Genomic DNA, 12,890 nt, shown 5'->3' with positions numbered 1-12,890 from the left:
TCTGGATCGCTATTTCAACGATCAACGTCTACTTAATATTTGCCTTTAGTGTCCCTTTAAATATCCACAAGGCACAATAAGTGGCAGCGATGGGATGGAGCATCCGCAGGGTGGACCAATAAGCAATGTCGAAGAAAACACCTTGGCGGCGGAAGTGACGATAGGACAGACACACATTCCACACTGGCAACAGGTGTACAGGGTGGCTCTGAGACGCGCAGTGTCGTTAGAAGATGCTGGACTTGTCTCGAGGGAGAAGGCAGACGTGCATAGGGAACAGCGTGTCTTCCACAAAGACCTTGGACTCCAGCATGGACACTTGCGCTCGACGTAGAAAACAAAACGTAAAGGAAGAGGCAAGAAGGAATGAGCAAAAAAAAAAACCTCAGCATTTTCAGCGTTTCCAATGTCCATGGGCAAGCACAGAAGTGCGACACAAGTGCCTCATCCATTCAAGCTCCACCAAGGCCATTGTGCTGAACAGAACCCCGCAACACACCTGCAAAAGGAACCGTGAGCATAAGCACTTCCGTGCAATGGTGAGGCAACCTCAAGCGAAAAGATACGTGATTTCCCGAACGACGTGGTGGTCCATGCGGTGCCGATCAGAATCTGCAACTACACTGGCAGGTCTTCTGCAGCCGTCACCGATTCTGGTGGTGGGGTGTTATGGCGGTGCTTGGTCCAATGGCCATTGGACATCTGTGCTGATCCTGCCTTTGAAGAGCAAATATGCTGGCCGACTCTTTTGAAGCCTTCAAACAACCAGAAGCTCAGCAGAGCTGTCTAGAAAGCTTGCTTCCTTTCCCGAAATTCAGAAGTAAACATCGACAATGCACACTATTGGAGTGAGCAAAATCTATACTGGCTCGGAACATCTCACCACCCAATATCAGTGGTCTTTAATGTTTGGTGTGGGATATATGACAGCGATGGAGCACAGTTGGCAAACATTCTCAAATTCTGAATGGTACCACGATCACTCAAGAGGAAGGTATATAACAGCTGCATATTACCGGCACTTACCTACGGAGCAGAAACATATAGGCTTACAACGAGGGTTCAACTTAACTGAGGACCACGCTGTGAGCAATGGAAAGGAAAATGATAGGTGTAACCTTAACGGACAAGAAGAGAGCAGAGTGGTTCCGGGAACAGACAGGTGTTAAGGACATCTTAGTTGAAAACAAGAAGAAATGGACATGGGCAGGGCATGTAGCGCGTAGGCAAGAAGAATAACTGACTGGATTCCAAGAGAAGGCAAACATGCGAGGGGCAGACAGAAAGTTAGGTGCGCAGAGAAGTTTGCAGGTATAACGTGGCAGCAGCAAGCACAGGAACGGGTTGATTGGCGGAACATGGAAGAGGCCTTTGCCCTGCAGTGGGCGTAGTCAGGCTGCTGCAGCTGACGATGATGATATTGCCGCACGTCTTATTTTTCATGAGTTGAAGCTTCAACCACGAAGCCCGTGGGCAACGCGCTGCGCAGGCCGCGCCGCGACGTGCAAGAAGCATTGCAATTGTTTTTAGAACGTTCCATTAAGATTGCGCGCCACACGCGAATATTCCAGCTTTGTCGGAGATAACGCCGCCACCAGCGATACCGCTGGAAAAGTTCGATAGCACCTGTATAAAAGCCGACGCGCTTGACCGTTTTGTCAGTTTATCGACGGCCGACGCCCTGTCACCACTATCAGTGTACAGCGTGTATTGCTGTAGTTTTGGTTTTCATTTCCCGGCCACAAGTTCGGCCAAATAAAGAGTTTCATCTTGAACACGCCGACTGCTGTCTTCGTGGACGTCACGACCCCGTGACAATATGACAGTGCACTCATTAGCGCACTATTTTTCAAACACACTCGGACCGGCAAGTGAGATCTTCACAGGGCTGGTTAGAGACTGCGACAAGTCACTGGCCCAGCTCAGTGTGATGTAGTATCAGCACCATGGGGCCAACAGCTGTAGTCGAGCATGGCTGGATGTTACCTTCCAAGGATAGAGAGGAAAGTCCTGTGGCCGGTGAGGTCACCTCACCTTAACCCTGCAGACTTTTCCTTGTGAGTCTACATCAAGGATTGTGTATACACAATGGAATGATTACATCAGAAGCCTTATACCCCTGTCAAACGGAGCATTTCGCAAAGGGAGTTCGGCGATCTCCATTAGCGCAGAATGGAGTACTCTCATCCCAGTAAACTGTAGTTACGGGAAAAACTGCATACATAAAGCAGCCGCAGTCAACACAATAACGAATTTATGAAGAGTTCTACACTGCATAATCCATTCAAACGAGCGTTTAATGGAGAAAAAATACGCGTACAAGTGCACATACTCCTCCACACCATGCCTCCCACAAAAACGTTGAGCAGCACCACTTTGAATAAGTGTCTCCGAGTCTGTGTGCACCGCTGTGTTTACGTCTGTGCATCTCGTTCCCTTGTTACAGCGATTTCAACACTACTAAATGTCATAGCAGTGAGTGACGCGGGTTTTCTTCCTTCTGCATCGACGGCGGCAGTACAACGCGAATTGTTGTGGGACCCATCCGCAGCAAGGGTTTCGTGGACTGAATGTGAGACCTGTGCTCATCTGATATTCGAAAGGACGTGATCTAGGTGGCAGCGCAACTTCAAAGAGCTCAACGACAACTATCAGTGTGTTTGACAATCAGCGCGTGTAGAGAAAACGCGCATAAAAACAAACGTACAGTGTTGCCAGCACCCTATCAACATTACTGCCAACATGCTTGCAGGTACACGTTTCTGTGATAAAAGCGAAACATTATTTTGGACAGAACCCTTGCGGGTTCTGTCCAAAGCTCTAAATTACCGTGTGACATGGGCACAACTCCATCTCCGTTGACTCTCTAATGGGTTTTACATTGATGGAGCTTAAAGGGGCCCTGCAACACCTTTCTTAGTTATTTGGAATAGTCTCATTATCGACGTATGACTCTTCACGAGTCATATGCCGCAAAAATTTTACGAATCCGTCAAGTCTAGTGGTGTTACCAAATTATAGAGATCACGTTCCGCAGCTTTCTCCCTCAACTCAACGCCGCGAGCGCGCGGAAAGCTAGGCAGCGAGTCAAGGGAGGGAGAGCAGAGGAGCGAGGCTCCGCCCAAGAGCGCCGGCGGAGTTTTTTCATTTTTTTCTCTCTGACGTCGGGCGCAACCACGTGGTCTGTGCCGCCACTTCGGTCGGCTTGCGTCGTTCTCATCGAGCGGAGGCGATCGCACTGTGTATCGCGCGTGCTTGAAAACTGCGCGTCGGTTGGTAATGTTGGATGTGCACCTCGACGCCGTAGTGTTTTCATCGCTCCGCCAACCATGGAAGCAAACCTGCGCGCTCGTTTGGAACGAATGACAGCTGAGATCGGTTTCGGCCCATACTCCGATACACCGCCTCGTAAGACGGCACTGGCAGACGACCCGAAGCGCCGCCATTACAGGACGCCAGCATTGTATCGGAGACACGCTGCGCCCCTGCCTCGGTCGGTCGTGAGAACGTGCCGACGATGCAGTTCTCAGCTGAGGAGGCAACACTCGAACGGCTGCCACTCTCAACGGCAACCGGCGATGGTCAAAAGCACAGAAATATTCACGTTTTCGGCACTGCGCATGGCGAAGAAAACGGAACCACGCAACTACGAGCAGACGCTGTCGGTGAGACCGGAAGTGCTAATATTAATGTTTGTTCGGTGTTTTTGACGCGATAACAGAATATAAACATAGATATTATCTACTTATTGAACTCAAAATTAACAACGAAAGTAATAATGAGGGTGTTATCGTGATTATAACATCAGCCAATGGTGGAACTGCCGACAATCGCGTCATTTTTGCGGACTAATACATCAATTGTCGAGAGAAGAGGAGCGATTTTCAGCTGACTTGAGAATTTATTGTAAATTCCAGGCCGTGCGCATCGCTATAATATTTGGCTCGCGTGTTCTCGGGAGCCTCGACTACCGATCGGCAGCGCTCTTTGAGAGCATGCTCGAAAAGTGTTGCAGGGCCCTTTAATGGAATTGGGTGGTGGCTGTGTGACAGGGGTATTACACAAGAAGGTATTCACCAATGGAGCTCAAGGCAGTGACAGAAAGCCTACTCAGAAGGCCCCAGTGCTGTATCGCAACAGAAGGTGACGTCTTCCAGTATGTGCCGGAAGAAGTTGGCTTTCACTGAGATTGCTTCGCATGGGCTCTGTGAATTTACCGTTCCTGGGGCGTTCTACTCACTTCGAGAACCCAATCAACGCCGGAATCGTCTTCCGGAAGATATCAGCACTTCGTAGAGATCACCTGCATCGAAATCCAAGCAGAGCAAGTACCTATTCTACGACTTTTTCACCGGCCAAGCTGCCGCTCTGCCAACCCTAACGGCAACACCGGCGGCCAGGCGGCCGTTCATCTTGCACACGCCTGTGCCTGACGTGTTCCGCCACTGATCAGCGTCATCACTACGCTTAGCACTATGGAAATCGTCGAAGTGGAGGGAACCAGCATCTCTCCTGAAGAATGCACCGTGGAATCCGGATGGCTGTGAGTCATAAATACAACAACGCCAGCAACAGCCAACACATGTCGACCAAGCCACATCCATGCTGAAGAAATCGGGTCTTCCGCCCCTGCATGCGCCCGCGAGCCTTAAGACTCCGAAACTACCAGAAGACGATATCAAAGTCGTAATGCGCTTCCGAGACGGCTTCAATACTGCCATGGTGGGCGAGGCGCAAATAAGAGACGCTATCCTTGCCGTCACTGGCCTCACTCCCGAGCAAACTGATGCAGATACGTACAGGACAAACCGGCTTCCAACATTGTTCTGGTCAGCACCCCCTCGATGGAAAACGCGGAAAGGTACTGCAAGATCACACACTTACAGATTGGCGAACACAAGTTTTCAGCTGCAGCATACGCTACATTGCCTGATGATACCGCTAAAGGAGTCATACACAACGTCCCTTCGTACGACACCGCTGAAGTCATCACGAGCAGCCTAGTCAACAAGCGAAATCCAACGATTATCCAGGCCCGCCGTATGGGCAGCACGAACCCGGTGCTCATCGTCTTTGATGGTCATCAAGTCCCATACCAAGTCTATTATCGAGGAGCTGAATACAAATGCTACTTGCACAAAAAGAAAGCTGAATTTTGCAACCGCCTGTGGTTTGGTTGGTCACCGAGTGGATGTCTGTCCATCCCACCACGCAACAGGTGCGCTACCTGCTACAAGGAAGACCCCCAACTGACCACACGTGCCAGCTGTGCTGCGCTCTCTGTGGACTTGGTCACTCCACAGGGGACAAGATCTGCACAAAACGCTACCTCACCCCACGATTACTTCTACAAAGGCGCAGAGAGCAGGCTCAACGACGTACTTTTCAATATGCCGCAACACCTTCGCAACAGCAACACCAAGAAGATCCTCACCCTACACCTAGGAGCCTTTCCAGGAGCCGATCTCGGAACCGTTCGAGTAGCAGATCAGGAAGCAAAGCCCGAGGGACCTCACAACCTGGGAGCAACTGTAACGAGACGGCCCCCAGGCAGCCCATCAAAGCCGGTCATCCATTGGAGGTAAGCTGGGCAGCCATGGCCCCCGCGCGAACCCACAATCACCCATGACATCGCAACCACACAAACCCACAGCACCAATGCCTACACAGACACACAGTAATGCGGACGGACAGGCTCTTCACATGGTCATGAAAGAGCTCAGTGCACTCGACAAGAGCTTCAAGAACTTCGCGCAGAGAATACGCTCCTTAAGCAAAAGCTTCAAATGCAGCATCCTCCCAAGCCTGAGGCAGAGCGATCGGTCGGGGTGGTCAGTAGAAAAGATGCTACCACCAACCCACCCAAACGTAAGGCAACTGCACCAGACACCGACATGGATACATCCGCTCCGGAAACAAATGCAGATATTATTAGAACTACGGTAGAGGAATGCCTGCAAGGCGCCATCGCCAGGCGATAGAAACTGCAGTTGCCACAATGACCCAAACCTTAAAAGACGAACAGAATAGCAACATTCAGAATTAGCGCATAAGTGCTTATGCTATCAAGAAACTAGAGCGCCGCATGACAGAGGTAAGGAACATTCCGTTAGTTCAAGGGAACTTTTGCAAAGAAGCACACCCCCGCCCTGACGATGTCTCCGCCTCCAGCCTAGTTCTACGGTTATGTATCTGGCAGTGGAACCGAGGCTTTTCAAGGAAACGCGGTAACTTCAGCAAAAGCTATACGCACTCTCACATCGGAGAACCCACCAGACGTCATTGCACTCAAGAGCCCAACCGAGGCAAACTAACAGATTCGGCCTACAAGCAACAATCAACCTGATCAGAGGTGTTAGTAGTTCACGCTATGAGCCGCAATCCTCGGAGTACTACAACATGACTTCTCCTCGACGACCCCCCACAACGTTTTCATCGAAATAATTCCACATTCCCGAAAGAGCGCAGCAGACTCTTTATATTAAATGTATACAGTATCCCAAACACCAACATAGATTTCATAGACTCCTTGCCGCAGCGGACAAGGCAGCGCAAGGCTCCCTCTTGTGGTCGTGGGTGCTTTAAACGCCCAGCGTTAGCATGGGGCTACTCCTAACAGAAAGAAAGGCCGCCAATTGTGGGAAGATATCCAACAATTACAATATACGGTGGTCACGGACCCTACCTATCCCACGCGATCCTTCACAGAATGGCACAATACCGGTCAAACCTTCGGTAGTGATCACTGTGTTCTGCAAACGCTCATCGCAGCCGTCCGAAAACGGGTAGGGCGAACGCTCAGTATCACGGACTGGATGCTTTCCGGGCCTGCAGGCAGCACGTACCTTCCAGAAGGTGTGCACCCGACCTCGAGACTTGGACCACGACCTTCTTGCTGATGCGGAGGCGGCGACTAAATGGGTGTTGGAAGAAGCAGGCGCCCAGCAGCTTGACAGTAAATTACTACACATGTTGGAGGCTCTAGCGGGGCTTAGGAAACTTACAAGACCCAAAAACTGAATCGCACGCTCCGCAAACGAATCGGGATTCTTAACACGGACATTGAGAAGTACGCGCTGCAGCTAACCAATCACAATGGCATGCCGTATGCAACGGCATGCAGCGGCAACCCAATATCCCCAAGACCTGGAACATTCTGCGGCACCTGTTAGACGCGCGAACCAGCAAACTACCTACAACAACGCAATATACAGAAACTCCTACATCAAACGCAGGCCGCCGACAAGCAGCTCCTGAGTAACCTTGTCGACAAGTACCTTGGTGACCAGGTGACGCAACCGCAGATGCCCTACACAGGTCAGGATAACGCCTCCCTGGACGCACCTATCACCCTGGCGGAAGTGCAGGCAACGGTACGAAATCTGCGCCCCAACTCAGCGCCGGGGGACGATCGCATCACCAATCGGATCCTACAAAATGCGGATGACGACTCCCTAGCCACTCTGTTGCAACATATCAACATCGTCTGGGAGTCGGCTCCTTGCCTGCGCCGTGGAAACACGCCAAAATAGTCTTCATCCCCAAACCAGGCAAACCTTTACATTTCGAAAACCTCGCCCCATATCTCTCACTTCATGCGTGGGAAAAGTCATGGAGCATGTCATTCTCACTCGGCTTACTGAATACATGGATAAGGAAGACAAGTTTCCACCACCATGATAGGCTTCCGCCCACGGCTGTCCAGCAGGATGTCTGCTTCAACTTCAGCATCAAGTACTCGACACCGACAGGGACCTAAACTGGACACAAGGGCTGTACTTGCCTAGACCTTACTAAAGCATTTGATAACGTCACACACCGTGCAATTCTCGAGGCACTCTCAGAACTAAACGTTGGTGCAAAGACCTATAGCTACATTAAGATTTCCTCCAACCGCACTGCCACATTAACAATAGGGGGACTCCAGTCGGAGGTTATCAAGCGGAAGCAAGGGCACACCACAAGGGTCCGTGCTCTCTCATGCTTTTCAACATCGCCCTCATGGGCTTCCAACACAGCTGTGCTATCCCACGCCTAAATCACTGCCTATACGCGGACGTATTACCCTCTGGACTGCTGGAGGCACTGATGGCGAAATTGAAGAGACCCTGCAAGAAGCAATCAACGCGGTGGTCGAGTATGTCGAGCCACGAGGACTTTCATGTTCGTCGAGCAAGTCTGAATTACTAATCATACGCCCCGCAACGCATCGTCGAACGAGTCAGGAGAGCACGCATCCCATCATGCTCGAAGTCAAAGGACATCCCATACCGTGCGTGCCTAGCCTGCGAGTCTTGGGGCTCCGCATACAAGAACCGTAAGAACACAGAGACTATCGAATGCCTCAAGACCCACGCTACTCAAATAGGAAGGCTCATCGCCCGCATCGCCAACAAGCACATGGGAATGAAAGAGGACAACCTTTTACGGTTGGTGCAAGCCTTTATTATCAGCCGCATCGTGTACGTCGCGCCCTTCCTATGCCTCCCAACGCCGAGAAACACAAGATTAACATAATTATCAAGAAAGCATACAAGCAAGCCCTGCACGTCCCTCAATCTACGGAGAATCAAAAGCATGGAATTAGGCCTACATAACACAATTGAGGAGTTAATTGAGGCTCAGCGCATTTCACACTACGAGCGGCTCTCGCAAACACAGACGGGCGGCACATCCTCCGTACCCTTGACATTGAATACGTTACGCAGACCGGACCCAAGGTCCCATTGTCCAAGGACATCCGAGAAACGTTCCTGATTCCCCCATCCCTCGCAATATGCACCCCGTCTACAACAGAACGGCGCGCCGACCGTGCTAAACATCTCAGCAAGAGTTACGGGGGCCGCGCATGTAGCTTACGTCGACGCAGCAGAGTACCCGCAAACAACCGGCCATGGCGCTCGCTGTCGTCACGGGACAGAATCATGTAACTACCACCACCAGCTCCCTACTCACCACAAACCCGAAGAGGGCGAAGAAGCTGCCATCGCTTTAGCCTACGCGACGACTACCGCCTCTTGCATTGTTAGTGACAGCAAGACAGCTATCCGCAACTTCACCAAGGGCATTTCCGCAAGCGAACCGCATACTTGCAAGCACATCCCCATCTCGTCGCCGCCAAGTTCATTTAATCTGGGCTCCGGGCCATTCGGGCCTTGCCGGGAACGAAGCGCTCACGACGCTGCCCGAGAGAAATCGTCCACGGGCGCGTCACCCGTCATCAGAGCAGCTACCCTCCCGACGAGCCGAGCAGGCTGAGGACGAAGAACTCGAATCTGGTGCGGCCACGCGAAAGAAAGAATGGTCACGTATGGTGAAATTGTCATGCATTACCGTAGGGCAAGATTGAAGTACCCACCCCCTGACAAGTCGCTAAATAAGCAACAGTCGACACATGGCGATTATTACAGACGCGAACATTCCCTACACCCACGCTGTACAGTCGCATTACCCGGACGTTTACACACCACAGTGCAAAGCTTGCGGGATGGCTCGCGCCAACCTCGACCACATTATCTGGGCATGTCCCGCAGCAACACACACCATCAAACACAGCAAGAACCCTACACTTAAGATTACCACGCCCGAGCAGTGGGAGGCTATGCTGCTCAGCGCGTGCCCGGATGACCAACTCTGGGCAGTCCGGCTGGCCGAAGACGCCGCCAAGACCCAAGGTCTGGCCGCCGCCTGAGGAAGGGGGGCTCCGGTAGGGCTAGTCTCCCGGCCCGCCTCCCTTGACCCCAGCAAGGACAAAATAAAGTTATGTCTCTCTCTTCCAGTATGTGCCGTGAAAGCGCATGCCACAAAAATATTATTTCACCACTGTCAGTGTTCTAAAAAAGGATTTTTTTCTTTTCAGGGCTGTTCATGTTCCCAACAGCTATCGTGACATGACGCACCCATTCCTTGTGGCCGCACAAACGATAGCCGCTGTGCTGCTCATCGCCATCATGAAGCACCGTGAGAGAAGTGATATCGTTGGCACACCAATGCCTGCGCCCTGTAGCCGCCCTTTAAGCAGCGGTGCACCCATTCGTTGGTATACAACGATGCTCTGTGCCCATAAGCCCATGCCCACTTCTCTATTTTCAACACACTTGGTATTTTTTGTATTTTGCGGGCACCAACAGTAAGCAGAAAAAAATGCTCATACATAACAGATAGAAAGTGAAAGCTGTGTGATTGGGCATTTTGCAAACCATATTTTACAGCTTTCTAATTGGAACTGTTTGCCTAACTTCGTTGCTTCTAAAGTTAATTAACGTTGCCTCATTAAGAAATTAAGCGTAAAATGAAAAATTGTCGACTAACTCCAGACAATAGAGTGCATCGGCATACAGTCGAAGCCGACCAAATGTTGAACCTTTATATCAAATTTTTCTCGAACACGAAAGAGCTTTAACGTCAATGCACAGGAAAGTCTACGGCTACATCGAACAAAAATCACCAAGATACTTGATACATTGGGCAGCGTGAAACACCCCAAGATGTTGGCTTTTCGTCATGGAGGGGACTGCATTTGGAAAGTGAGCAGTGTGATACTACCGCTTGCCATCACGTGCTTTGTTGACGCTGTGAAGCGGAAGAACCTGCATAGTTCAATGTGGAGAAGAAGCACACGGAGTATGATATTGAAGGTCAGTGGAGCCAAGGCATACCCTCTGGCTCACACGTAAGAGAAGAAACAAACAGGATTAGCGCTGTTTCTTCTCTTTCGTCCGTCGCTCCCGTGCATGCTGCACTTTTCGCATGATGATGACGTATCAACTTGCTCAAGCTGCGATACTGTTGCAGGCTTCTGGCCCAATCAGTACCTATAAAGATGTTGAGGCGCTGTTTACCATTGTCGTATTTTGTCGTGTATAACCCACCCCTGCATGTAATCTGCACCCCTAACTGCAAACCATCAGAAATACAAACTAAGAGAACACCCCACACGTTGTAGAGAGGACGCCTTTCTTGCATCCTCCTGAAGCAGTGCCGCGAAGCCAACATCGACAGTGAAATTCGCATAAAAGATACGCTAAATTCTTTCAGAGTTCTGTATCAAATTATACAATATATAGGACTAATTCCCACATTTTGCAAGTTTGACGTATGCGGGCTTGACTGTATATTTAAACACTGGCTATAGTTAGCAGGGCACCGTGTGTAAACCACTTAGCGACAACAATCACCAACAAACTTAAAAAACGGAGAGCTGAGCTAGTTGGTAAGTATTATAAGTATGTAAGCAAGTTGGCAAGTAGCTGAGATAGTTGGGTAAGTATTTACAATAAACTTACAAAAGATATGGATACCATGAAGGCCTTTAAATAACTGTGCTTTTTGCAACAGAAGCTAAAAATATCTGCCTCAAATGTTAGGCCAGACTGGTTTGTGAATCACACCATCCCAAAGCAACTAAGGCTATCAGATGCCTTAGAGGAGGGCCCCATATCATTTCTACCCCCTCGGGTTCTTTCACGTGCACTGACTACTGCACAGATCAATCGTTTTGCCTCCACCAAAATGCGCCCAGAATCAAACCCAAACCTTTCGGCTTAGCAGCTAAGCACCCCAACCGTTGAGTGGCACATATGTTAAGCTGAAAGTATATTGCATCCTCGTTTGCCCAGTTCTTGAGCATGTTGCTACCAACCCACATTATCCCAAAGATACTGTGGGGATTGAGCGCATACAGCAGGGCTAATTTTACCAGACTATACGGTCAATTTCCTATAAGTCGGAGAGCAAGTTTTTGTACCTAATGCTTGGATGACTAAACTTTTTCAAGAGCTACAGCATTCTCTTCTGCTGTGTAAAGGCTTTGTGCCTCCTGCACTGCTCAAATAAATATAGTAATAAAACGGAGCGCACTGTGTAGCCTTGACAATGTCAAATGACGAGTAGTCCTCTTCTGGCACACGAGGCGGTGACTGCCGGCAACCAGCGTCTCCTGCTCCTCCGCCACTGGTAGCCGATGCTCCTCCACCACATGGGCCCTACGCACAAATACACTGTCAGACAGAAGCGCGAATTCTGGGGTGGGCGCTGTTCTACCGTCTTTATTTTTCCTTTTCGTAAATATCACCGACACTGAAATGCAGGAGAACACATGCTTCGCAGCGCGACGCCGCTGCCCTGGGTCGGTTTTGAAAATACACTGCAATACACAACACTTCAGCGCATTGCTAACTCTTTAAAAGCGCGCAGGTCAAAGGGTTAGGCGGAGACGTATCCACCACGGCTTAGAGAAAGAAGCTCTTGGAATGGGGGGGACGTATACCTGGCCGCCCGCAGTGTAATACACCGGAGCGCACGACGGATCCACCTCTTCGTCCATGATGGTTTGTTGCCTAGCCACACTTGGCCTAGCGGCGAGATACGCCATACAAATAAAATAGCATTGTTATCACATTAAACAACTCTGCCCACGTTCTTGGCGTCAATTATTGGAGCAGTCAATAATTGAATCAACGCCAATTGACGGAGAATCGACAGCAACGTTGATTTAAGACCTCAAGAGCTGATATGGTGGCGCTACTGCTCTCGCCCTCTGTCGGGACAGCGGCGCACTGTTAGAATTATCGCCTACGGGCCCGTCTGCATGTTTCAAGGCGGCGGCGACGGTTGCGGTCTATGGTTGCGGTATAGTGCCTAGAAGGCCTAGAATATGAGTATATCATATGGAGTATATTCTAGGCAGTTGCGGCTAGAGTGACCTAGAATAGGGGAGTGTCCAAAGCGCCGGCTCCCGCGTGGGCCTTTTGCCGTGAACTCCCGCGCCGCGCCGCTGCTGCGCCGGACCCGTTAGGACCCGTGGGCTTTCCGCGCTCGGGAAGCGCGCAGAAAGCGAGGGGCGTCTGCTACGCGCTGTAGTTTTTTGCGCCGCGTTTCCACACAGGGCA

General features: G+C 50.5%; 1 protein-coding gene across 1 annotated transcript in view; it reads right to left on the bottom strand.

The window, feature by feature from the left end:
- LOC119381022 (palmitoyltransferase ZDHHC17-like) overlaps positions 1–12,529 on the bottom strand; it is a gene marked incomplete in the record, with an annotated part of 471,788 nt that extends 459,259 nt beyond the window's left edge. Inside the window, 2 exon segments of the mRNA XM_049412183.1 lie at positions 11,860–11,984; positions 12,269–12,529. Of these exon segments, the coding sequence (XP_049268140.1) occupies positions 11,860–11,984; positions 12,269–12,373 (230 nt within the window).
- Positions 12,530–12,890: the final 361 nt, after the last annotated feature.

The sequence above is a fragment of the Rhipicephalus sanguineus genome, chromosome 2, assembly GCF_013339695.2.
Source record: "Rhipicephalus sanguineus isolate Rsan-2018 chromosome 2, BIME_Rsan_1.4, whole genome shotgun sequence".
Taxonomy (NCBI): Eukaryota; Metazoa; Arthropoda; class Arachnida; order Ixodida; family Ixodidae; genus Rhipicephalus; species Rhipicephalus sanguineus.
Note: the sequence above shows the minus strand (reverse complement) of the source record. Positions and strands in the feature narration are given on the sequence as shown.